This window comes from Phoenix dactylifera, unplaced genomic scaffold (genome assembly GCF_009389715.1).
Source record: "Phoenix dactylifera cultivar Barhee BC4 unplaced genomic scaffold, palm_55x_up_171113_PBpolish2nd_filt_p 000300F, whole genome shotgun sequence".
NCBI classification, from domain to species: domain Eukaryota; kingdom Viridiplantae; phylum Streptophyta; class Magnoliopsida; order Arecales; family Arecaceae; genus Phoenix; species Phoenix dactylifera.
In genome coordinates, this window is record NW_024067777.1 from 32,922 (window position 1) to 59,765 (window position 26,844).

At 39.0% G+C, this 26,844-nt stretch overlaps 2 protein-coding genes across 6 annotated transcripts; both read left to right on the plus strand.

Moving 5' to 3' along the window:
- Window positions 1-4,698: 4,698 nt before the first annotated feature.
- LOC120103696 lies at window positions 4,699-24,434 on the plus strand. 5 transcript variants are annotated; one of them, XM_039118048.1, is made up of 6 exons: window positions 4,705-4,805; window positions 5,174-5,259; window positions 5,567-5,703; window positions 5,789-5,829; window positions 6,232-6,376; window positions 23,617-24,434. In XM_039118048.1, the coding sequence occupies exons 4-6, from the start codon at window positions 5,798-5,800 to the stop codon at window positions 23,881-23,883; spliced, it is 444 nt and encodes a 147-aa protein (XP_038973976.1). In that variant the 5' UTR covers window positions 4,705-4,805; window positions 5,174-5,259; window positions 5,567-5,703; window positions 5,789-5,797; the 3' UTR covers window positions 23,884-24,434. The 5 variants fall into 5 exon arrangements, with proteins under 5 accessions (XP_038973974.1, XP_038973978.1, XP_038973976.1 ...); XM_039118046.1 differs by lacking the exon at window positions 5,174-5,259 and having other exon boundaries at window positions 4,699-4,805; XM_039118050.1 differs by lacking the exon at window positions 5,174-5,259 and having other exon boundaries at window positions 4,699-4,805; window positions 5,567-5,687.
- Window positions 9,109-13,750, plus strand: LOC120105497. Its single transcript, XM_039118045.1, has 2 exons — window positions 9,109-11,086; window positions 11,165-13,750. Exon 1 carries the CDS (start codon window positions 9,845-9,847, stop codon window positions 10,742-10,744), a length of 900 nt encoding a protein of 299 aa, XP_038973973.1. The 5' UTR covers window positions 9,109-9,844; the 3' UTR covers window positions 10,745-11,086; window positions 11,165-13,750.
- Window positions 24,435-26,844: the final 2,410 nt, after the last annotated feature.

The window sequence follows — 26,844 nt, forward strand, 5'->3', positions numbered from 1 at the left end:
AGAGTATTCATTCTTCGGAGCTGGCTCTCTGTTATTTCCATTTTTTGGAAAGCATCATAATATAAAATGTTTGCCGAGCTTCCATTATCAACTAAAATGCGTTTTACATCAAATTTATTTATGACTATAGAAACGACCACAACGTCGTCATGAGGAGTTTCAACTCTTTTTAGGTCCTCGTTTGAGAACGAGATGGCTTCAAAGGTGCGTTGACTCTTCGAAGGGACTTTCCTCTCGGTCAGCTCTTCAGCTGAGCTCCCTTCGGTTAGGCCTCTTCCTATGGTGTTGATGGTGCCAGCGATGAGCCTGTTGTCGTTTTGACCTTCAAGCGGCGCAGTATTCTTCGCTGGTCTTCCTTTGTTACGCTGGTTCCACACGAACTGGTTAAGCACCCCTCGGTGGATGAGCGCTTCGATCTCGTTTCGGAGTCGGAGGCACTCCTCAGTGTCGTGGCCGTAGTCTCGGTGGAAGTGACCGTATTTCCTAGAGCGTTGCCAAGCTTTTGAGTCCTGCATCGGCAGCAGTGAGGGGAGTGTAGTTCCTGTACCTCCTTGGGGGTGTTCTCTGCCGAGGTGGCGATCTCGGTCGGGGCCACGGCCTCGGGCGAGGTGGATTCCTCAATCGAGGCAGGTTCTTCTCACGACAAGGTGATCAACTTCTTGGGTGGCCATGCTCCCCGCGATGTCTTTTCTACCCCTTTGAGGGCTGCTCGGTAGCATCTCGCCGAGAAGCCATGGCTTCTTCAGCCTTTGCATACTTCCGAGCTCGGCTAGCATCTCCGTGAAGTTGGTGGGAAAATTCGTCTCGAGGGAGAAGAGGAACCTGTAGGACCGAGCTCCTATTTTCAACGCAGACATCGCGATCGACTGATCGAGCTCGTGGACCTCCCAGGTTGCGGCGGTGAAACGGTCGATGTAGTCCTTGAGGAACTCTCCTTCTTTTTGCTTGATGTCGAGGAGAGAATCCGACGTTCGTCGCTGGCGTAGGCTGGCAGCAAAATTGGCAGCAAACTGCCTACCCAGCTGCTTGAAGGACGACATGGTGCTCGGCTTTAGACCGGAGAACCAAAGCTGAGTCGTTCCTCGGAGAGTTGGGGGGAAAGCCTTGCAGAGCACGGCCTCCGAGGATCCCTGCAGTGTCATGAGGGCTCGGTAACTTTCCAAGTAGTCCAGGGGGTCGGTGGTCCCGTTGTAGGGCTCTATTTGAGGCATTTTGAATCTCGGTGGGATCGGTTCGTCCTCAATCTGGCGGGAAAAGGGCAACTTGGTGGTGAACTCGAGGTCGCCCTCGCGCCTTGCCCTCTAGTCCTGGAGAGCTTCGATCTGCCGCTCGAGTTTCTCGACCTTTTTGTCGAGTTCTCCGCCTTGGAAGATCGCCACGGTGGTCTGCTCCGGTATTGACTGACCCGGGGTCGATTCTGCTTCAGAAGGTTGCAGTCTTTTGTCATGGTTCTTCGCTAGTGGCTCTCTTCGAGGGGACGCTCAGGTTGAACTCTGGTGACAGCGCTGTCCTTCATTGTTGACCCTCGAAGAGTCATGGGGGTCTCGGCCTTGGGACACAGGTCTATTTGGAAGGAGCGCCGATGGAACATAATCCCGCGGAGGTGGCGCGGGAGGGGCCTCCACGCGTTGCAAGCCTTGGACTGCTGCTGCCAGGGCCTAGACTTGCTGCACCAGCGTGTTGAATTGCTCTGGCTGGATTTGAGGAACTTGATCCACCGGAGGCCTTGGTGGCGGGTTCTGGACTGAGTGGCCAGGACTTGGTGCGCGATTCCGAGAGGCATTAGAGGCTCATCTACTCCTTAATCTCATGGTCACGACTCGGTCCCTTCCTCTAGCACCAACTGTTGCTGGAATTTGGACCCGGGGGTGACCGTAGACCGAGAGGAGGAGCTCCAGCTGGCTTGGCGGCGGATGGCTGTCTTCGACGGACCTGCGAGAAGCCAGTGGCTAGGATTTTCGGCGCCGGCCCTCCGATGCTTAAGTCAGAGGGTTTTTTTTTTTATGGAGAGAAGTAATGGAGAGGAATGACAGAAGGATGTATTGGCTGGGGCCCAAGAAGAGATTCCCTGCCTAGAGCTCTCCCTCCTTTTTATAGGGGGTGTAGCGGTTACCTGTGATCGGGCGTGATTGCGTGAATCAATGAGTTACCATAACGATTCGAAATTTTGGGCTAGCTGGTGATCCGTTGAGATCAGGTGCATTCAAATGTTGACAGCCGTTGAGGTGGAGATTGCAGGATTTGATCCTGGATATGGAGGGCTTGATTTTCGATGTGGTGGGAAGGTTTGCTTCTCCCTTTGACTGGGTCTTTCCTGGTCATGAGGTCGACCAGGCTCAACTCTGCCGAGACTGTGCCTGCAATGGTCATGCCGAGATCGAGGTCGTGAGCTCTGTGGTTGTCGATGCCGAGACCGGGCGCTCTGAGGTCGGGACTGCCGAGAGCATGTTCGCCGTTGTTACGTTCACCATTGAGTGTCGGCGGTTTGACCACGCGCTTTGGGTGATCCATTTTTCCCCCAACACAGTACATCTGAAGATTTTGAAAATTTAATTTATTTGTCCATTTTATCAGGAACCTTGAAGTTACTACTTTTCTTTGAGATTACATGGTTGTGCTTTTGAACGCTTTTTTATGATAATGTGACTCATTGCTTATGGTTATGATTTCATGAAAGTTACTTATTATTATTTTGAGAACTCCAGAGTTCCATAAGTTACATGGGAACTGTATTTTGCTCATATTTCAAACTCTCAGTCAATCACTGTGATAAATGGACCTTGGCCGCAGGAGGTGTAAGTTGTTAGCCTACATGTTTGCAGTACAGGCAAGATGAACCGTGACCCTGACCAGCATGCAATAAATTATTAGTCTTTGTGATCTCAATTAGGACATGATGAACTATAACCATAAACAACCGGGAGGTTTTGTTGCTGATCTTTAGTACCCATGAACCGTTACATGGAAGATGTCCAAGTCTTAGCTATGGGACCCCACTGCACCACCTGTGTTCTCCTCGCCCCTAAGGCAGTGTATACTCGGCCTAGGGGGTTTTTTTGTGATAGTTGGCAATAATATGAATGAGACTAACTTAAGTTCAAGAATCTATTCTAAATGCATGGTGATTATAAAGATGGAAGGAAAACATTGTCTTTTGCTCCTTGCCAAGATTTTTATCTTGACTAATACGTCAAATTGTATCCATACCAGAAACTTAACGATATAAGTTAACCTAAATATTGATTCATATAATCTATGGGTATAATGGAACTTATTGCCTCATGATCTATCTCAACCGTGTCCATTTTTGTATCCAAAGTGGATCGAATTTGGATAGAAATTTTGATATCTTATTGAACTTGGATCCAAATTTAGATTTTAAATACTTTTCGAATTTGGATTCGGACATCCGGTAAAAATTTGCAAAAAGAAACTAATTTGAACTAGTGATCTTTGATTTGAATAACAAGCTCTCAACTACCAGGTTATAGCATGCATTCTAGCTTATTAAGAGAGCTGACTTCTTCACATGTACTCAGATTATTAAATAATCATCTAATGTATATTATGACATTTCATATTTTAATCATTGCTATATACAAAAATCATTTTCTCTTTGGTAAAAATGAAAATGAACATGCATTATTTTATTCTTTATGATATTTTCAATGCCTTATTATTAAAATATTTAAAAATTAACTTCTATGCATTCCTATATTAACTTCCATGCTTTCTAAGGATAGATAATTTATGATTATTTTAAAAAGTAAGAATGCTATTTGATATAGAAAATAATAATATTTTTATTGTATTTTTATCTTACATAATTTTTTATTTTAATATTTTAACATTAATTGGGTTGAATCAGTGACCCTCGACCAAATCGGTCTTTGTGTCGATTTAATAAACTTTAATTCTAAATCTTTTCTTACCTATGTGTTGTGTGCATTATGATAAAATTTGGTTTTATATCCGAATAAAATCTGGCTTATATCTATATTACGATAGAAAAAAATACAAATATAAATAATATTTGATTTATATCAGTATTCATTCAGAATAAATATGGTTATACTTAATATTCAATTTATATCTGCATCCATTAAGAATAAATATGGATACTAATTTGGTATTCATGTAATATCCATATTTGAATTTATATTTTTTAAAAATATGGATACAAATATGAATATGCTTGTACCTGATCATAGATAACTTTCTAACACATATTTTTCTTAATATTAAAAAATCATAAGAATGGATAAATTTATAATTTTGGATGGATTTGGTTTAAATTATTTTTGAGAGGAATTTGCTACAAACTATTTGATTGTATATAATTAAAAAATAGTTTATTGAGAATTCCACTATAAAATTAAATTATAAATAATTTTAATTATAAGAAAGAATGAAGAGGATAATTCCAATAAAGTTGTCTATATGTTTATAGAAATAAAAATTACATTTTTTTGGGGGGAATGAAATCTTTTTTTTTTTTCTTACAAAATTTTCATGTTCAATACGTGAATATTGCCCTTTCTGTCCGCGCCTTCCACATTCGCACGGACCCACCCCCGCCGCCTTCCTGTACATTAACTCGCATCGTCTAGTAGTTCCCGTAAATTCATCCATAGACAGGGGCATAACGGTAAATTCCTGTCCCAAGAGGCCAAGAGAAAGAGGGAGCGGGGCCTACCGCGCTTGGGTTCCATTCTCCGGTCTTTCGCTCCTTCTCGTTTCGTTCCGGGGCCGCGCAGAGGAGCAGCCGCTGCTCTCAGCTTTGCTTCTCTTCCCTTTTCTACCAGGTAACAGAAAGTCTACAGTTTCCCATCTGTTTCCTTCCGTGATTCGATCTTTTTGCCCCGATAATTCTAAGATTTCCATTTTCCAACGATCGAGTGAGTGTTCCCAAAGTTTTTTTCCTGAGTCTTGGCGTCTCCGATCGTGTCCGTCCTTTTATTCTTTAACGTAATGGGTCTATTACCTGGGAGCTCTGGTTAGGGTGCTGGGCTTGAATCCGTTTTTTTGTCGACGAACAGGTTAGGGTTTTGTAAAAGAGGTTAGTTTTATTGCTTTTTTGCCCCTGAAAGTTCAAGGCGATTGGACAAAGAGGTTAGTTTTATTAGGAATGATTAAAACTGTTCCCCTTTTATTTTCTTTGTTTTTAATCTAGATTCATGGGAAATAGCCATATGCTGTGACTACATAAAACATGTTTCCGCGGCCTGGTCATATCAATGCCACTGTTGATCCATTCTGGTATGCTTCCCTTATGCGTGATCCCATTGCTTTACGCTAAAGTTCTGCCTACCGTTATGATGCTTATTGTATTTTGATTACGATTTTCTCGTCTGTCTGTTAAAATGAACAGAAAGATTTACATAAACGGGGAAGAAAATCTTACAGCCCCCTCCCCCTCTTCTTTTTCTTCTTCTAATTTCTTCGTTATGCCCTTATATTGCTTATATGTGTTATACTATAACCTCTCATCATTATTTTGAATGAGATTTTTATTTTTGAAAAGATTCAGATCAAATCTTTCTTGATTTGTTCTTTATACGCCAAGGTTGAAGTGGCCAAAACAAAGAATCCAACTGTCTTCTTGGATGTGGCGATTGGTGGAGGTCCTTCAAGAAGGATGGTCTTTGAGGTACTAAGCTGATTCGTGCCGGTTCATCTAGTAGCGGGTACATCTAGTAGCGGGTACTGCTCTGCTTTGCTGTGCTCTTCTCTGCTCTTCATTTGTTCATCAAAATGCCTCACTGAAGCGTTCCATTCCTGTGAGCAGGTTCTCTCGATGGCCAGCTTTAAAGCTCAAAAGTTCCTCAGGTGACCTAACCCAGCTATTGCCATTCTCAAATCTTCCATGTTGGTTTTTCTGGTTGTTTCCTCTTCCCCTTTGTAATTTGTGGAAGAACAAGGATCGTGGTATACTTGATAACTCCTATCCCTTGTGCTTCTAAAAAGAGATGAAGGCAGATCTTAATTGATCAATTCACTGGAAAAAATAATTGAAACAGAAAGTTTAAATATATTTGGTGCAATCTTTGGTTTCTTTAGCTTGCCAAGTCTATGAAATGCGTCGCAGAAAGTTTGAAGCCACACCGAATCATGAATTTCTTTTTTTGTTGTTTGGATTGCTGTCCCACATGTTTTTGATTGGTTATTTTCTCAAACTGATTCGTTGATTCTAATACTTGTTTTTCATTATATTTTTGGTTTGCTGTTTAGGAAAATTGGGTTGGGAAAGGAGGATCTTTACTTCTGGAAGCAGATGGGGAAGGCTATGCTCTACACGTACACAATCTTTGGACTTGCTTGGTTGTGGAACGAAACATCTCCACTTGGTTGGTGGACGCTTAAGCCTCGACCAAAGGTGAAACTTCCCCTTCATTTGTTTCATTTTGAGTAACATGTGCATGCTGACAACAATTCATTCCTTTGGATTGAGGATGTAAATCTACTTGCTCAGAACTCAGCAAACTAAGTGTTGCTAGTACTTTGAATTGAATGTAGAACCTATTTTTTTCTTCCACTTCTTAAATTAAGCTTACAATTTGTAATCATTAATGCTGAAACCTATGAACTTCCTGTATCCAAACAATTGTTTCTGCCTCTGCTTTCAATATGAAGCTCATAACATCATGATGCTACACAGTTATAATAGACGTAGACAACATATTTATCGTTACATGCTTATCTTACATTGGATACTCAATAGGATATATGGAGAGGAACATTAGCTTTTGGTAGTTTGATGTCAAGAAGCTCAGTTAAATCATATGAGTTTACAAAGCAAAATTAACATATATCTTTTAATCTTTAAATGGGTATGCATGTATCTGCTTACATGTTTACATATCACTTGGAATTCCTAGTTTTTTGCTGAAGCTGATGTGATGGTACAGTTTATTTAAAAATAGTTGGCGGTGGCAACAATTGTTTTGAGTGAGAGATGCTGCATATGCTTGCATTCATTGTGGTTTTGCAAGAAGTTTATTGCAAAAAATAGAAGTAGTAGAATACAGGCAGGGAATAAAAATCGTTAGATCTACTTTCCCAAAAACTTAATGTTGGCCCAACTAGGCAACCCGGGGGGGGGGGGGGGGGGGGGGGGGGGGGGGCGCGGTGAATTGGGCTTATAAAAAAAAATGAATATAAAAATCAGGTTTTTAAATGTCTGCAAATTGCAAAAATAATGAAGAATTTAAAGCTTTATGCAAATTGACAACTAGAGTGCAAGAGGTGAAATCTTATGTGTATGGGTATGCTATGATAAACTTAAAGCAAGATAAGCAAAGAAAATAGAGAAGAAATAAGACACCGAAACTTAAAGTGGTTCGGCCAATGCCTACTCCACTACTCAAGGACCTCTCTTGATATTCACTATGCACTAGCCTTCAAGGTGCTAGTAACCTTTACACAAAAATCTCTTTCCCTCAAAACAATTTTGTTTTGAGTCAAAAGTCCATCGACTTCTTCCAAGAAATCTACTCGATCCCTCACTCTCAAAACCATGAAGGCTCTCTCACCTTCTCACAACAAATATGTGAGACACACCCAAGGTGTGTAATAACTCTCAAGGAGTTGGATTTATAAATGAAGCTCACAAAGAAAGAAAGAAGAGAGAAAGGAAGCTTGACGAATTAAAATCTTCTCTTGTTCTCCAATATAGGCTGAGCTAGAATGCTCTCTCTTTTATCTCTTGATTTTTCTTTCAAACTCTATAGAACTCTCTCTCTCTCTCTTGCTGCAATTTGAAGTATGAACCTTATTTTATAGGCTTGAGAAGCCATTTTTCCGTTTGAAACAATTTGAAGCTTTGGATATTCTTTTTCAACACATTTAATGCAGGCAGGTTCGGGTCAGATTTAGTTTTCTGCTTTGTAGCACCTTTTTGATGAATCAAAAGGCTGCATTTGACTTAGTGGCTAGAGACAAGTTGTAGCCCTTTAAGTTATCTTTTCAACCTGACAAAAATCATCTCAAAAGGACATTTGGTTGAAAAGTTACAGCTAAAAGAGTAAACATATGTTAGCCTGAATTTCAGCTATGGATAGATAGATTGCAGATCCTATTACTCATAGCTAATGTTTAAATTTGAAAATATATTGAATATAAAAGTTTTAGATAAATAAGTCTTCTTTCCAGTTCAATAAAAAATGCATTAATATTATATTCTAATAAAAAGTTATGCCAAAAATACTAACACACATTCAGAATTCCAGCATCTGCCTTCAAAAGAGATCTCAATTCCTAATTTTCATTCGTTTGCTATAATCATAATAATGAACTAAATTCATTTGTTTGTTATCATTCAAATTAAATAGTAAACTGTTGAAACCAGGGTCTGCTGAACCGACCTGTACTGGTCGGTTCAGCCCGAACCGGACCGGTCCCGACTGGCACCGGTCCGGTTCCGGGGTATAAAACGGTTCCGGAGTCCCAATATGGGTCGAAACCGTTTGGTTCGATGCTCGAACCGGCTCGGTTCGCACCGGCATGAGCTTGAACCGGTGCGAACCGGCTCGGTTCGCACCGGTTCGGTGCTGGATTTTAGTGAAGTGCCACAGCGCTGGCCAGAGGCACTTTCAAAGTGGCACACTGTGGCACTTCAATCGAAAGTGCCGCTTTGTGCGGCACTTCAATCGAAAGTGCTGCGCTGTGGCTCACAGTGGCACTTTTCAAAGTGCCACAGTGCCTCAACGGTTGGCTATAAAAGCCGACCGAATGCTGAAGTCAAATCCATCAGCTTAGATGAAGGAAAGACAGAGAGAAAGGAGGAAAAAAAGAGAAAGGCAAAGACAAAGGCATGAAAAAAAATTAGAAAGGTCGGAGAGCGTCGTTTTTCTTGAAGAAAAATCCAGCAAAAACTAAATAAGGTAAAATTTGTTTCCCCTACATTGTTTTTTTTAATATTTCATTTAAATTGCTTAAAAAAATTAAGTCAAAAATTGCAAAAAAAAGGAAATGATTCAATGATTCTATTTCGTCTTGAATTTTTTATATGTTGTCAATATATGGACGATGTTAATGGTGACATTAACTTTTGTTTTTACAGAATTTATATAATTTAAAATTTAATTAAAAATTTAAATATTAATTTTTAATTAAAAAAATAGAAATTGAAAAAAATTAATGTGGTTGTAGGAATGGAGCCGTCAAGGAGAGGGCAACCCTAAGAGCGTAATATTGGCTGGGAGCATGGGAAGATGCTCGGTGAACGGTACCAGTTTCAGTGCAATTATTGCCACAAGTGCTTCAAAGGAGGAGGAGTAACCAGATTAAAGCAGCACTTAGCCGGTAATTCTCGTGAGATATCTGCATGCTCGGAGTGCCCACCGAGCACCCGTCAGCTGATGAGAAAAAATCTCGTTGAGATCAAAGCAGCCAAGGAGAGGGCTGCCAAGCAGAAAGCGGAGGTGGAACGCCAAGCTGCAGAAGCACCTTCATATCACTTGATGGAGTTACAGGAGGTCGAGGGTCCAGATGAGGAGGAGGCACAGATCCAGGCTGCCATGCGGGCGAGTCTAGATGATCGGTGGCAGCAGGAGGTGGCGAGGCATCGGGCTCGATTTGGGCCCTCGTTTTCGAGTCGGGCGCCGGTTCTGATGGAAGCAGACAAGATCCAGAGTTTCAAAGGACAACTTCAGTCAGGGAGGGCGAGGGCAGAGGACGTAGCCGGATTGCATCTATCCTGGGTGGTTTTGGTGGCCGAAAGAAGTCTTCCGGAGGGATTCCACTAGGTGCGTCAATCCATGATGTAGATCCGCATGCCTTCCCCAGGAGAGATTCGAAGCAGCAAAGGGTAGACACAATGTAGAAGAAGGAGAAGAAGAAAGATATGTGGCGAGCTATTGGATCCTGGTTCCACTTCAGCCACATTCCAGCAAATGCTGCAGACAATACATACTACAAGTCTGCCATTTCTGCCATACAGTCTGCCGGTCCCGGTGTCGATCCTCCAGGCCCGAGGGACATCTACGGTGAGCTTCTTGACAACAATAAGGAGGAGCTAGAGAATTGGATTGGCTCATATAAGAGCAAGTGGCCTACATATGGGCTCACTCTGATGTGTGATGGTTGGATCGGTCCGACAAAGCGGGCCATCATCAACTTTGTGACATACTGTGATACGAAGACTTTCTTCCACAAGTCAGTTGATGCTTCGGATAAGGTGCACAACGCCTCATACATCCTCAGACTTATAGAGGAGGTGATTGATCAGATTGGAGAGGAGAATATCGTGCAGGTCGTCACTGATAACGGGCCGCAATATAAGTTGGCCGGGCAGGTCTTGATGGAGCGGCGACCACAAATTGTCTGGACCCCATGTGCTGCACATTGCATCGACCTCATTCTGATGGATATTGGAAAGATCTGTAGGGTGCAACATACGGTGGAGATAGCCCAACGCATCACCAGGTATATTTATAGCCATACTTGGGTTCTTTCATTAATGAGAAAGTATGCAGGGGGAGAAATTCTTAGACCAGGAGTTACACGGTTTGCTACGAATTACATTGCACTTGATAGCCTTATCGAGAAAAAAGGAGCCCTACGTCAGATGTTTGTTAATCCCGAGTGGCAGGAAAGTAGATATGCCCAGGCCGGCGCTGAAGGAAGCAGGATGGAAGACTTGGTAAGCAGGCAGTCATTCTGGCAGCGGGCCAATGCGATAGTCAAGGCTATCAAACCATTATATGAAGTGCTGCGGGTCGTGGATAGCGAGAGGTACCCCTAGATGGGCTTTTTGTATCACATGATGGAGAATGTAAAGGTTCAGATCATGGAGGCAGATGTAGCCCATGCCCAGGAGTACATCGACATCATTGAGCGGCGGTGGGGAGCCCAAATGGGTAGAAAATTGCATCTAGCAGGTAAGCGATAATATTGATAATTATACTGATTGATATATTTGTATAATTATACTAAGATGGTGTCATCTATGTGCAGCATACTATCTGATCTCTGGTTTCAGTATGAGAGTGGAATTGGTAGGGATGATGAACTTCTTCATGCTCTGCGTAATGTTATTTATAAGATGGAGCCTGATCCAGAAGTTGCCGCGTCATGTATAGAAGAGGTAACTATGATTTAGTAACATATGTAAATATATTAGATCTTATATTATTGACATACTACAATAAGCTTCTTTCCACAGACCAAATTATTTAGAAAGGGCAGCCATAGCTTTGGACAGCGACCAGCTGTCGTGAGCAAGACAACTATGAATCCAGGTACAATACAAATCCGCAAAACATTTTTGCATCTGAATTATCTTCAACTATGAGGCCATCATATATGTAAAATGTAATTATCTTCAATATTTTTACAGCTGAATGGTGGATTCATTTTGGCGGATTCGCAAAAAACTTAAGCGGATAGCTATCCGGATCCTCTCCCAAATGGTCTCCTCGAGTGGCTGTGAGCGCAACTAGTCCACCTTCGGCCTCATCCACAACAAACAGAGGAACCGTTCGACACAAAAGCGCCTCAACGACCTAGTTTATGTGCACTACAATCTGCGGTTGAGGCTAAAATGCATTCAGGAGGAAGTGGAGCTCAAGTATGCAGATCCCATCTATAGGACTTTTACAGATGATGATGATAATCCTATGCTCGATGGCTTGTGGCCCAGCAGCAGGAGCCCGAGCTTGATGAGCCAGGATCGCCTTGACGACCAGCCAGCATCATAGCTACCGAGGCTATGGTCGATCCACAGCAATGGGCTGAGCGCAACATTCCACGCACTCCTACAGCTGATATGACGTGGCTAGAGGGAAGCCAGTCACCGCATGACTGGTACGACGCTCCCGTTCAGAAAGATGATCCTCTCATGCGAGGACGAGGATGCTCTACTACCCAGTCGATTCGATCAGGAGGGCGTCAATCCCAGCAAACAAGAAAAGAAAAGAAAAGGGCCCCAATGGAGAGTGTCGAGGAGACTTGGACCAACAACGATGAAGGTTCTGGTGGAGATGGATCTACTAGCCATGGAGGAAGTGGAGGATAGTATGGTACTACTTATGAGACACAGCTGGAGGGAGGTTTTCGATACACCTGTGAGTCTCAGTTTACACATGCTACACAAGATACGGACCACGGTAGGCCGTCTGATATAGGCCGGTCAGATACCATTGCATATCGAAGAAGAGCTCCTCGAGGTCGTTCAAGAGGCCAGGATGCAGCTGCAGATGACCTCCCATGTGGAGTCGGATCCATTGATGTATCAAGTTCCGAGTCTTCCTATTATTCGCGGCCTCAGCCAGTCTATGGATATGGTGCATCGGAGTCATCTTCCGGTGGCTACTACCCTGCGCAGCCTGGAGGGTCTTACGGGTCGGATTTTGGTGCCGGCATATTCGGATGGGCCCCTTATCAAGACACCTCTTAGAGCCAGAGCTTCAGCGAGAGATCCGAGAGTTCTTATGACCCAACACGCATTCCTCGAGGATTGAGCATACAAGACTACAATGCCGCTTGGTTAGAGGGATGGATTGATCTGCCTTCATATTATGTTGATGATCCAGATATTGACGAGAAGCATCGCCACTCGATCCGATTTTAGATATTCGAGAGTGCTTTAAATGTATGTAATTGATTGTATCTTAATTTGAAAATATTTTATGTTCTTCATCTCATTATTTGAATCATTTGGAAGTAATAAGTTGCATCATCTAGTTTTAATCTTAAACTTAAACATAAAAACATCCAAAAAATATCCAAAAATGAAAGAACTACAAAAAAAAACGACGATGGGGTCGAAACCAGGCCGAATGTGCCCTATTGGTTCGGTATCTGTTCGGCTCGGTTCGGTTCGGCACTGGTACCGTACCGATACCGAAGCCGACCAGTACGTCGGTACGATCGGTACCACGAACCTTGGTTGAAACCATGGGTTTAACAATCTTCTCCTTTTTAATGATGACAAACAATATATGTTGACAAACAATGGATGCAAACTTATATATATTATTTTTTTTCAAATAGCATCTCTTGGTATTAATCATATATCTTCTCCCCCTTTTAGCATCAACAAAAAGAAATATCAAATCTAAAAAAATATTGATGTGATATCAAAGTAAATCAAATAATTGTTCATGAATCAATCTTATTTGATAACATTTATTCTCTTCCTAAATAATTGCATTTTAGCACATGAGAAGAGAACAACATGAATTCTAATTCATCAAGATATAGAGAGATTGATAAGATTTAAAGTTATGCACAATATCTCCCCCTATCTATATGCATAGCATAGAAAAATATTTTTTAAAAAATATTATTTTTCAAAAGGATTAGACGTACCAAGTTCTTTTCTAATATAACAAAATCTTTCTTCGTTAAGAGGTTTTGTAAAAATATCCGCCAATTGGTAATCAGTACTAATAAATTATTTTCTTTTTAAACATGATCTCTTATAAATGATGTCTAATTTCAATATGTTTGGTTTTAGAATGTTGAATAGAATTTTTAGTTAAATTAATTGCACTAGCATTATCACATTTAATAGAAATATGAGAGAAATGAAATTCAAAATTTTCTAATTGTTGTTTCATCCATAAAATTTGAGTACAGTAACTACCGGCGGCAATATATTCGGTTTTGGCCGTAGATAAAGCTACCGAATTTTGCTTTTTACTAAACCAAGTTACTAGAGAATGTCCAAAAAATTGACAAGAACCACTAGTAATTTTTCGATTAATTTTACAACCCGCAAAATCCGCATCGGAGAAATCAATAAGATCAAAAAAAAATATTTTTATAATACCATAATCCTAATTTTTGAGTGTCCAATAAATATCAAAAATTACGTTGCACGGCAATCATGTGAGATTCTTTTGGACATGATTAAAATCTAGCACACATACAAACACTACACATAATATCCGGTTTGGTTAAATAGAGTAAAGTGCCAATCATACCTCGATATTTTCTATCATCTATCAGCTTACCATTTTCATCTTTGTCTAGCTTAGTTGATGGACTTATTGGGGTTCCAATTGGTTTTGCATTTTTCATTCCAAACCTTTTAAGCAAATCCTTTATGTACTTGGATTGATTAATGAAAATGCCTTCCTTTAGTTGCTTGATTTGGAGTCCAAGAAAGTAGTTTGACTCTCCCATCATGCTCATCTCAAATTCACCTTGCATACACTTAACAAAATTTTTGTACAAGCTTTCATTTGGAGCACCGAATATAATATCATCAACATAAACTTGAACAATGAGCATGTCATATTTTTTAATTTTATAAAAAGTGTAGTATCTAGTTTTTCTCTTGTAAAATCATTATCAATAAAAAATTTACTTAATCTTTCATACCATGCTCTAGGTGTTTGTTTTAAACCATACAAAGCTTTTGAAAGTTTAAAAATATGATTTGGAAATTCATAATCTTGAACTTTTATTTTCAAAGATTTATTTTCATGCTTTATATCATTTGAAGATGAAATTTCTAACTTTGAAGATAGTTCTTTGACTTTCTTTTTCAAAACTTCATTCTCATTTTTCAAAACTTAATTTTCATTAGAAAGAGAAGAAACGATCTTTTTAAAAGAAACATTTTTTAGGCCAAGTTTTCTAAATTCGTTATCCAATTCTTCAAAAGCATTTTGCAATTCATCATATGAGAAATTGTTATCCATAGAATCACATGCCTCATTATCTTCTTTTGCCATGAAGCAAAGATTAGCAAGCTTATTATCATTTTTTTCATCGGAGCTACTTGAATCACTTTTGCCCCATGCCGCTACCATGGCTTTTTTCTTATCCTTCTTACTTGATTTCTTTAATTGAGGACAATCATATTTGATATGGCCCGGCTTCTTACATTGGTAAAATATGATTTTATTTTTGGCCGCATCTCACTTTTGAAATCTTTTTGCTCCTTGCTTTCTCTTACTTAGAAATCTTTTAAATTTCTTTGTAAGCAAAGCAAGATCCTCATCTTCTTCACTTGATTCGTCGGTGATGGATGATTGAAGAGCTAAGCCTTTCTTTCTTTTGCTATCATCCTCCTTCGGCTTCATGGATAGCTCATGGGTCATGAGAGAATCCGAAAGCTCATCCAAGTTAAGCTTTGTAAGATCTTTTGCCTCTTGTATTGCGGTGATTTTTGGCTTCCAACTTTTTGGCAAAGACCTAAGAATCTTTCTCACCATTTCAATATTAGTATAAGATTTATCAAGAGATTTCAAAGCATTAGTAATATTAGTAAATCTAGTAAACATGTTGGAAATAGATTCTTCGGCATTCATCTTAAAGAGTTCATAACTATGCACAAGCATGCTAATTTTTGACTCTTTAACTTGATTAGTACCTTCATGAGTTACTTCTAATCTATCCCATATTTCTTTAGCCGTTTCACATGCAGAATTTCTATTGGACTCATTAGGATCTAATGCACAATACAACAAGTTCATGGCTTTAGCATTCATTTGAATATGTTTCACATCAATTTTATCCCATTCATTTTCAGACTTGGTATTTTAGGCTCATTTACAATGACTTTATATAATTCATAATCTACAGCTTGGATATATATTCACATTCTAGTCTTCCAATAGTTATAGTTTAAACCACTAAACAAAGATGGCCTATTGGTCGATTGACCTTCGGTAAGAGAGGTTCCTACTATAGTTTCCATTTTCTACTTTAAGACAGTTAAGTCTATAAATAGAGCCCTTGCTCTGATACTAATTGTTGACCCAACTAGGCAACCTAAGGGGGGGGTGAATTGGGTTTATAAAAAAAAAAATATAAAAGTCAAGTTTGTAAATGTATGCAAATTGCAAAAATTATGAAACATTTAAAGCTTTATGCAAATTGACAACTAGAGTGCAAGAGGTGAAATTTTATGTGTATGGGCATGCTATGATAAACTTAAAGTGAGATAAGCAAAGAAAATAGAGAAGAAATAAGACACCGAAATTTAAAGTGGTTCGGCTAATGCCTACTCCACTACTCAAGGATCTCTCTTGATATTCACTATGCACTAGCTTTCAAGGTGCTAGTAACCTTTACACAAAAATCTCTTCCTCTCAAAAAAACTTTGTTTTGAGTCAAGAAGTTCATCGGCTTCTTCCAAGAGATCTACTCGATCCCTCACTCTCAAAACCACGAAGGCTCTCTCACCTTCTCACAACAAATATGTGAGACACACCCAAGGTGTGTAATAACTCTTAAGGAGTTGGATTTATAAATGAAGCTCACAAAGAAAGAAAGAAGAGAGAAAGGAAGCTCGACGAATTAAAATCTTCTCTTGTTCTCCAATATAGGCTGAACTAGAATGCTCTCTTTTTTATCTTCTGATTTTTTCTTTCAAACTCTATGGAACTCTCTCTCTTGCTGCAATTTGAAGTATGAACCTCTTTTTATAGGCTTGAGAAGCCATTTTTCCGTTTGAAACAATTTAAAGCTTAGGGAATTCTTTTTCAACACATTTAATGTAGGCAGATTTGGGTCAGATTTGGTTCCCTGCTTTGCAGCACCTTTTGATGAATCAAAAGGCTGCATTTGACTTAGTGGCTAGAGACAAGTTGTAGCCCTTTAAGTTATCTCTCCAATCTGACAAGAATCATCTCAAAAGGACATTTGGTTGAAAAGTTACAGCTAAAAAAGTAAACATATATCGGCCTGAATTACAGCTATGGATAGATAGATTGCAGATCCTATTACTCATAGCCAATATTCAAATAGTAAACAAGAATTGCATATAAAAGTTTTAGATAAATAAGTCTTCTTTCCAGTTTAACAAGAATTGCATTAATATTATATTTTAATAAAAAGTTATGTCAAAAATATTAACACACGTTCAGAATTCCAGCATCTGCCTTTAAAGGAAATCTCAATTTCTAATTTTTATTCATTTGCTATAATCATAATAATGAACTAAATTCATTTGTTTGTTATCATCAAAATCAAATAGTAACTTGTTGAAACCATAGGGTTAACACTTAAAATCATTCAAAATTCAGTAGAGGGTAAAAAAATGCAAAACATTTTTACCTAATAGTATAATCTCACTGTTTGTTATTGCCTTAGGAATCAAGAAATTGCCAAGTATTGAACATATCAAGAGTTCAAAACACTATGTTATATTAACATATGTTCAAGTCTTCAATATGCTGGGGTCTATTTTCTGTTTTCTGTTTGCTATTATTATTTTACTATTTATTGGGTTTAACTAACATATGGTTGCTATTGTTTATTTATTGGGGCCACATATCATATGTAGAGGGCTCAGTTGTGTTGACAAGGTGGTGAATCAACTAAAAAATGCGACCTCATTATTAAGTTGTATGTGGCCCCTTTTTGGAGGGCTCTCCAATAGGAAAACAAAGAAAAAGAAGAGATACAAGAGGGAGGGAGGCGGAAGAACGTTCCAAGCCCTGTGGGCATCCATATGATACCTTCTAAGCCCTATCTTTCTCTTCTTCTTTCTTTCCCTAATGCAGTCATTTTGGCATTCTTGTTAGGATGTCTTTTAATGTTTTGTTAGAATTTGCTTATTTATATGAGTTACAACCTGTGCATAAGATAAATGATAGAAAAGACTTTTGGCATTTTCTTCTTTCTTTCATCTCTTATTATTCTTCTCCTCTCCACTTAAATCAATTTTCTCTTGCCTCTTACACATTATCTTTGTTCTTATATTATTAAAATCTCTTCCTTACTGAATACTTGTTTTGAAAGATAAGATCATATCTAATTTGATATTAACATTATTTCTACAAATTAAAATAATCTCTATAATTCAATTCTACCTTGGACTGCATCATTATGGCTTTTCTAGATACTTAGAACACTAATTTATCCACAACCTCACCTCTTTTCATTGATGGTGTTAATATTTGTAAACCTGTAAAAGCACAAGTGAGATAGCTTTAGTATACCATTGGAAGTAGAAAATAGGAAAGGAGCAACTCAACTCAACTCACCTAAGCCTTTATCCTAAAGTAGTTGGGTTGGCTACATGAATCCTTTTCTAACACAGTGGGAAAGGAAAAAGGGGCGATTTGATCAACAAGGTCATACTTCAAAGATCAACACACAAATAGAAATAAATTGGATTGAAGAACCCTTCGCTTGGTGAAGGAAATTCTCTCGAAAAGAATTTTATTACTATCTCAAAAGGATACCACATATAATGTATTAGACACATATAAATAGGACATGATCTCTTAACCCTAATAAATCATTTGGCTTCTCATTGGAAAACTTCAATGGCCTCCCCTCTAAGCTAAGAACAACCCCTTTACCCACATGCGAAGCATCCCACTCCACTTCGAAAAGCTTTTGAAAATCTGGGAATGCGAGAATTAGAGCTTTAGTCATCAATGTTTTGATCTGCTTGAAGGCCATTTGTGCTGATTTTGTCTGCTAATAGCTAGCTTCTTTCAAGCATTCAGTGATAGAACTCATGATGGAACTAAAATTCCTTATGAACCTCCTGTAAAAATTTGCCAGCCCACGGAAAATATGAACATCTCCATGGATTGTGGTGTAGGCCACTCTTTTATAGCTCACACTTTCTCAAGATCAGGTTTCAAGCCATCTGCTGACACAACAAAACCAAGAAACACCACCTCATCGCACAAGAAAGAGTATTTCTTCAAATTGATATAGAGCTTCACCTTGCGAAGAATCTCCATAACTTCACGTAAATGAATCAAATGCTCTTCTCTAGTTCGAGTATAAATCAATATGTCATCAAAGTACACAACTATAGATGATCCTGAAAAAGGTTTAAGTACCTCTATCATAACTTGCATAAAGCTGCTGGGGGCATTGGACAGTCCAAACTGCATCAATATCACCTTGTAAAGTACATCTAGTGTTTTGAAGGCAATCTTTCATTCGTCACCGCTTCTCAATTTGATTTGGTGATAATCACCTCTCAAATCAATCTTAGAAACACTCTTGAACCTGTCAACTAATCGAGCATGTCTTCTAGGCAAGGAATGGGAAATCACTATTTGACAATTATCTTGTTTATGGCACAATTGTCCATTCATCCTCCATGAGCTATCATTTTTGGTGTATGCAAAGCTGGAATAACATAAGGACTCTTGCTTTCACACACCAAAACCTTTGCAATTGAGTCCTCTACTTGCTTGTGCGTTCCAGCATGTTGTAGCAGTGGCATTCTATAAGCTGGTAGGTTTGGTAAAGATGTTCTCATGACCAAATCGATGGCATGTTGGATGCTCCTCATTGGCGGTAAACTCTTTGGTGGAACATTACAAGCCAGCTCCTTGAAGTCTCCCAATAGTTGTTGAATTTCTAGCGGATAATCATCAAATTCTAGTGGCTGCTTATCCTCTAGAATTTTACCAACCAGTGCATGCATAATTCCCAATTCTTTGTTTGCAACTTCAAACTTCTCGAAGTCAAAAATCCACTAACCTTGCTATCCTTAGGGGTATTAATGGCTTCTTCCCTAAGAGGATGCAAAGTATAGTTCTTGTTTCCTCTGCGAAATAGATAAGTGTAGGCACTACATCACACAACCTCATCTTCAATGTTGCCACCCATTGTAAATTTAACTAAGCGTTGGAAAGCAACAGGTACTTCATTCCCTTTCTGAAACCATGCAATTTTTTAGGGGTTGGGATGCATTTTAGTAAGCAGCTTCAAGTTTTCCAACCTATTTTGAAACAAGGTTGTCACTACTACCTGCATCAAGAATGACATTGCATGCCTTGCCACCACAAAACACATGAGTACGAAAAATATCACGCCTTCTCCAATCTTCTTTCTCATCTATAGGTGTTGACTTCATGCGGTGCACTGCCAAAGGCTGCCCTTCTACCGGATATATGTCAACATCATCTACTTCATCATTGGGCTTATCAAATTTTGGATCCGGAAAAGCTGCTTCTTCCTCCTCGAGTTCTGCCATGTTGACCCTTCGCTGTGGGCAAGTAGGAAGTATGTCCTTTTCCTCATAGAGAAACAATGTAATTGCAGCTTGCTGTCCATCTTATTGGAACTTGAACCATAGCTGTTTTGTTCACCATATCTTACTAGATCTTTTCCCTTCTCACCCCTGTCAATATTAGCAATGTACTTGCCACCTGTCTAGCTAGATGCATCAGCTTCTTGATCCATCTTTGGAGCTTTTTGTCTATTCAAAATACTCGGAACTGAACTCGAATTTCTCTCCATTGCACCCTCAATCCTTCTTGACAAAGGCCTCTTGCACCAAAACGCCATACTCACCTTTTTGCCATTACGGCATATTATCAAGCATGTTCTAGGTTGAACAAACAAACCACTCCCATCTCATCTCTATTGGATTGATTTAATCCAACAAGATAACGAGATGTCACTTGCTCATTCATCATGTTTAAACCAAACCTCATAGAGAGATTCTCAAATTCGGAAGTGCAGTCGACTGTCATTCCTTTTTGTTTTAATGTGTGGAAGTTCTCATACAACTTCATCATGCAATCAGCTGGCAAAAATTGTTTATGCAACTTTGATTTTATGGGTTCCCATGTGCCGACTTTTAACTTTTTTTGCCGAGGATGCTGATCTTCAACTGTCTTCCACCATTGAAGTGCACCTTTAGTTTCAGCTTCATAAGCACCTCCTTTCTATCTTCAACCTTAGGTTTTCTCTCAAAGTAAGTCCTTAAGCTAGCCTCCAGTCCAAATAATCCTCCACATGCATTTTTCCATTGAAATTAGAAACCTCTACCTTGATTCCTCCTCCATTGAAATCAAGTGCATGTACTAGCCTCTCTTCCAATCTACCTCCATACTACTTGATTAGTGGGTCCAATATCATGGAAGGGACATTCCTCTTTTTCTAAAATCTTCATTCCTGGTGTTATTGTTCGGTATGTCCAGGGGTTCACAGTCACCTTCCGGAATCTCCATATGGGCTTCCGGACATTCCTATTGTTGAAGGGATTGCATAGCCCATGACAAATATTCAATCATACGCCTCATCTCAGCCATATCTCATTGTCCTTGATGTCCTGTATGTCTTCTACCTCTTCTACGTCCCGCCATGGCTTTGATACCAATTTACGCAGCAAGAATAGAATTCCAACATGAACAGAAGAGATTACAGCAAAGAAGTTGTAAAATTAAATTTGGAATAAAAGAATTCTGGGTTCAAGAGCCCTAGGAATTCTTTTATCTGTATCATTCTCATCAGATGGCTGAAGCGCCTACAAAGACTCTTAATAGACCTTTATACCATGTCTCTAACAACCCTATCATCACATCCCTTCATCACATGAGGTTTTATTAAATTTTAGCCATCCAAGTTCATTAAAAGGTCACATGCAAGTCCCTTGACCTTTCAAATGACTTGGAACATAACTATTGGCTGAAACTTAAAAGAAAACATTAGACATAACATGACATTAGATGAAGACTACTCTTAATAGCTAATAAGCTGGTCTATTGGACTTAATGGGCCCAATTAGACTTAAAAGTTCTCTTAGATTCTCCTGCATCAACTCTCCTCTTAGCCATTGTATCTATTAGTTCCATCGATCTCCACTTAGCCCACACCAGTCCATCAGGGTATGAGAACCTTGCTTGCTTCTCACCACATTTGGGCATCAATGTGGCACGTCACTTCTGAGAAGTGCCCTAGTTAACACTTCCCACTTTTCACTACACCAGGGATCCTAGGCAACCTATCGCTAGTAGGGAATGCCCCAGTATATTCTTAGGATTCATGTTAGTTGTTACTGTAGTTTTACACTAACTGACAATCTACCATGACCATCCTCTTTTATCTGGACTTGGGCTTAGCTATGTACGAAACAAAGGCGGAGTTAGAACTAGAAAGGTACAACTAATAATTTTTATTTGCATGATAATGGCATTTAAGATTTTGAATCTTCAAATAGTGTGTTGTGAATCCAAATGCATGCCTTGATAAGTTGCCTACCTATCCATCCAAGATGAAGTTATCGAAGGAAATTGATTGGACCTCCTCCTTCCTAGCAGCCAAATTCTAGGTTTCCTCATCTTTGCTACCTTTGACTCGCACTAGACCCTAAACCTTAGGTTTACTTGGTTCTTTTTTAACTTTGGCATAGAAACCAATTTATCATCAATTTAGATCTTTGATTGATATCCCTATCCGAGAAAAATTAGGGCATGCAATATTAGCAGTTAGTTGAATAAATATGTAAAAAATCTATTTATATTGTTAGCAGTTTCTGCTTTCCTTTTTGTTGAATGAAAGTATTAGGCAAGGTTTACGAAGCTGGTGCTGAGAATCATAATGGTACATTATTAGTTCAATATGTATGTTATGCAATCTAGACCTAGATAGACTTCCAATACTTTTTTTCTCTCAATCATGATACCGCTCGAAATTGGGCCTAGTTCGGCTCATATGCTGAACCAAATCTCCGTATCTTGCTGATATGGTATGGGTCGTAGTTTCGTACAATAGACTTTTCTTAGAACTATTGGAGATATGGCTAGGGAGGACCTTGAGCTTCAATATTTTTTATAAATAAATAGCACATAATTCACCTTGAACCTGATTCCTGTCCTAAAATGTTTTTCCAAGCTCAAATATGCTACGCTGCACTTGTGCATAATTTGATATACATGTTTCTCTAAAGTGTTGAAAACTCTATTAGACCTTCTTTTCCAATAGCTACTCTTTTAACTATTTTTACAATAATGTCAAATTTATACTTGTTGATATTCTTAACTTTTTCCCATGTTGATCCCTACTTTTTCAAACTAACCATGGTTTATCAGATGGAATGCCCTTCCTATTGGTTATGTCAACCTTATAATATTATTATTCTAGATAGGTCCCAATGGTTGCAGCCTTGGCAAACAGGACCATGTGACAGATAATAAAGTAGGGAGCTTCTTTAGGACTACTTTGGGTAAGTCTAGTCTATTGTAGAATGAAAGAATTCTTCGTTCTTAATAACTTTTTGGCTTGTCTTGGTGCACCTCCACATCCCTGGTCTTCATCTTTTGACATCTTTTTAAGGAAAAGTGTGGCATGGATAAGTGAAGAAGAGATCTATTGAAAATCTATGATCTCACTCATTTCTCAATTATCCTTCATTAAGCTCCGTCAAATATCACACACTTTGAATTTCTCAAAATATAACATACTTGGCTTATCTGTTGAATTTTCCTTTTTTAAGACATTTAGAGTTAGTTTAATCTTTTGTCAATAACCTAATTACATTTGTCTGAATTTGACCCTACAGCTTCTAGTTTGTATGTGTCTGGGCGCACACACAATGCATGTGTTTTCCTGCAAGTCCATCTGCGCATTTGATGCATGCATGTTTCATCTACAAAAAAGTTGCACCACTTTCATCCTGATTTGTGAGTTCATTTTAGCACATGATCAGCTTGATTACAATAATGTGATTATGATGAACATGCCGAAGACTCAGTATACTTATCCTTTCTCTCTTTTTTCATAAGAGGTGAACCTTTGCCTTTTTGTATGAGCATCATATTGGTATATTTAGAAGAGTTTAAAGACAGCAGGTGTCTGCAGCTTTTGTTTCAGTATGATAGCATATTTTTCAAAAAGAAAGTGATTTTGTTGTTCATTAGATAGCAAATTATGAAGGCAATTACCCATTGTATCCAGGAAGAGAAAGAGATGGCTCATCTGTATGAGCGCAGGAGGTTTCCCTACCCAGGTGACAAAGAGGCAGTTGAGGAATTCATTAAAAGTGGAGGCACTCTTGGCACCACCATTGGACCCAAAGGATTTATAGATTTTGACAAGGATTCTGACAACATGCAAAAACAATTGCAGTCTAAGAAATTTGAGCAGGAAGCTCAGAAGCTATGGTTTCGCATGAGGAATGAGGTCATATCGGAGCTCCAAGAGAAGGGTTTTGATGTTGAGTAAGGATGCTTAACCGAACAAAAAAGATTGAAGAGGCTTGACCAAAGCAAGCAGAGACCAAGTATTTACCAAACTGTTTCAAGGAGTTATCGCTAATATTTTGGTTTTGCATGTGCTTATTCAGTTTCTTTTTCTTGGCTTCTTTAGTGTTTTAGGTTGGTGGGTCAAAATTGGTATGGCATGAAATGAAACTTATTGTATTTAAGTTATTTACCATATTGCTCTCCTGCAAGAACAAAAGCAGAACTAATGATACTTCTCGTACGCCATTATCAGAGCCTAAAATCGACAGTGGATGTATATTGGTATAATGTGGATTCTTTTGCCTATGGGGTGGAAGAGCAGTAGGCTACATAGCATGGGGGCTGGCTCTCTTCTATATCCCCCATATTCTAGTGAAGGTGAGATTAGTTTAAGTGTCTTAGTACAACTAGCGGAGATTACTTCCTTGATTGGGTACATGTTTATGCATTCAATATTTGTCAACTGCTCTTGGCTATCTGTGATTTCCACTTTGAACAGCTTTGATGCATTATGAATCACAATGAATTTGATAAAACTAGAATGTCACACTTGCAATGAATGCATTATCCGTTTCTTTTTTTTTTAAGAATGATGAGTTTTATCAGAATAAATTGTCAATGCTAGAGAAAAGCCTCAGACCTTTGACATTATAGTTAACAATGCTTGGGATTCAGAATAGGGCAAAGAAAGGAGATGAGACACCGATAGTAAGTTTAGCAGCTTGGCAATGATATATATCATGGATGGATTGCAGGTTGAACACTAATTTCTGAAATCATTAAACCGAGCAGGCCTTTGAATCTTTATATGCTCTTTTTTTGCATGATTTCAAGAAACTAAATCTAATTTCGTGCTAAGAAGTGAGCTGGTAAGGAGGTCAATTTTTTAAATTTTTAGTTTTTGTGTTTGAAACAAAAGGGTCAAAAACGACCACAATGCATGACATATGGTATAGGTCCTAATGAGCCAAATCTAAACCGGCATACCACTCGGATGGATTTTATACACTCTGCTATCCCTGCCATGTGCAATCCGCTGCAAGACAGTCCCGCCAGCTTGCATACTTACCGGGTAGAGAAACGAGTATAAGAAACAATATGAGAAACAAGAACGAAAAAAATGATTAATAAAAATTTATACAATTCGGAAAACAGAAAACATTGTATACAATATTCCAAATTATTAATATATCTACTATCCAAATTATTGATGATTAATGTCCAAATTATTCATTATTTAAATTTTAGATTTCATTAATTGATTAATTATTTCGCTGCTTGATTTATGACATGATGTTGATTTACATGCTTGTGAGGAGACTTTTTTTTAGAAAAATGGGATGGTTGCTGCGGCCTCAGTCGTGGGACGTTACATTAATTGTTTAGATAAATTCTCTGACCTTCTTTGTGTTAAGTAAATGCTAACCCTACCCTGATAGCTTTATTAATAAAGGGTTAAGTTTTTTCGAGAAATAATTTCAATAACTAGATGAAGATCAAAAGGGTAAGCTAATAGAAAGATAAATACCGATGCAATTATCAAACACTACGTATTCCATGGTTCTCAAGTTTTTGTAATGTTAACAATGTCGCCTCCAAACCTCTTCAAGGAATTGTTGCCTTTTGTTGCCTTGTGATCAACTAAAAGTCTTTCCATTTATAGAAAAAAAATAATAAAAAAATCAACCAGTCTTTAGAAAAAGAATCATAACCTTCGAATAACTTCATATCATCAAAAACGAGGACCTTCTTCACGCACCTTTTTTTTCCACAAATATCCAGGCCTAGCTGTACTTACTTTGCAGTAGGCATCGTAAGACCACAACTACAGAACAAACAAACAAAAGAAAACATCAACTTTCTACTACATTACCATCTCAAAAAACACTTTGTACTACGTAGTATATAACCCTAAGACCACACCTACAAAACTAACGATAACAAGGCACCGTGAACTTTGCACTCCATAAAAATCAAAACCCAATAATCCCTTCTCATTTCGAAACCATTGAAATTATGAAATTTGACAAGCCTGCTTCTTCAAAGGTGAGGTTACTTTCATATTCCAGGCTCTTTGATCCAACAGAAGTACCTCACATAAACCGAACTAGGTGCTCCTTTGGACCGTCATCCACAAACGGGAGTAGATCCTCTAACAATTTCTCCGCTGATCTCATGCGCTTCATGACCTCATCTTCCGGCCGGTGATGGGATTGATCACAGGAATTGCAGGCGACGAGATCAAATTGTAGTAGGTGCAGACCTTCTTCCCCTCATCAGTGTCATGGTTCCCTTGCCGGAAGACGAAATTTGCCTGAATCATGTTCACTATCGTTCCGTTCGACCATGTATCCCGGTTGAGCATGTGGGAACTGAATTCCTCCATGTTTTGCAGGTTTACACGCAACCACCTATTCCCACAATGGGCTTCCACCTTGGGGTCGTGGAAGGAACCATGATATATGAGATAAGATGATGGACGAAACAACGAAACAAGAAAAATAGTTCTAAAGCATCCTCCAACCTCCAGTTAGTCGCCTGCAGATACTTGACAGCAGCGTCGGAGGAGAAGCTCGTGGCATTCTCCAAGAAAAAAGAAATTAGGGCTTCCTTCTCAATGGAGCTCGGAAAGTCTTCCATGGGTTGATCAACTCTCGTTTTTCTGATTCTAACTCCACCGGATACTGGATACGTGTCTATATGTAAGTATTTTAGATACTGTTATTCCTAGTTCGAGTCAACTTTTATATGTTATAGGAGACGAACTTCTCTGGTGTTCCTAGTTCAAGTCGACTCCAAGTTCTTCTAGGTTGATTCAAAACAGCAATTTGGGATTGAAAATTGGACCATGAGTAGAGTAGGGTTGGATCGGGATTGGCTACCCCACTTTAAATCGGTATCTGTATTGGGTCAAAAAGAAGTCCAATTGATTCCTTGTCGC

Excerpts from the sequence above, each read along its gene's own strand:
- LOC120103696 (XM_039118046.1), top strand. The coding sequence starts at position 5,798 with ATGGCCAGCTTTAAAGCTCAAAAGTTCCTCAG. Across the intron at positions 5,830-6,231 it reads AAAGCTCAAAAGTTCCTCAG|GAAAATTGGGTTGGGAAAGG; the intron begins GTGACCTAACCC and ends TTTGCTGTTTAG. Across the intron at positions 6,377-23,616 it reads CGCTTAAGCCTCGACCAAAG|GAAGAGAAAGAGATGGCTCA; the intron begins GTGAAACTTCCC and ends CATTGTATCCAG.
- LOC120105497 (XM_039118045.1), top strand. The coding sequence starts at position 9,845 with ATGTGGCGAGCTATTGGATCCTGGTTCCACTTCAGCCACATTCCAGCA.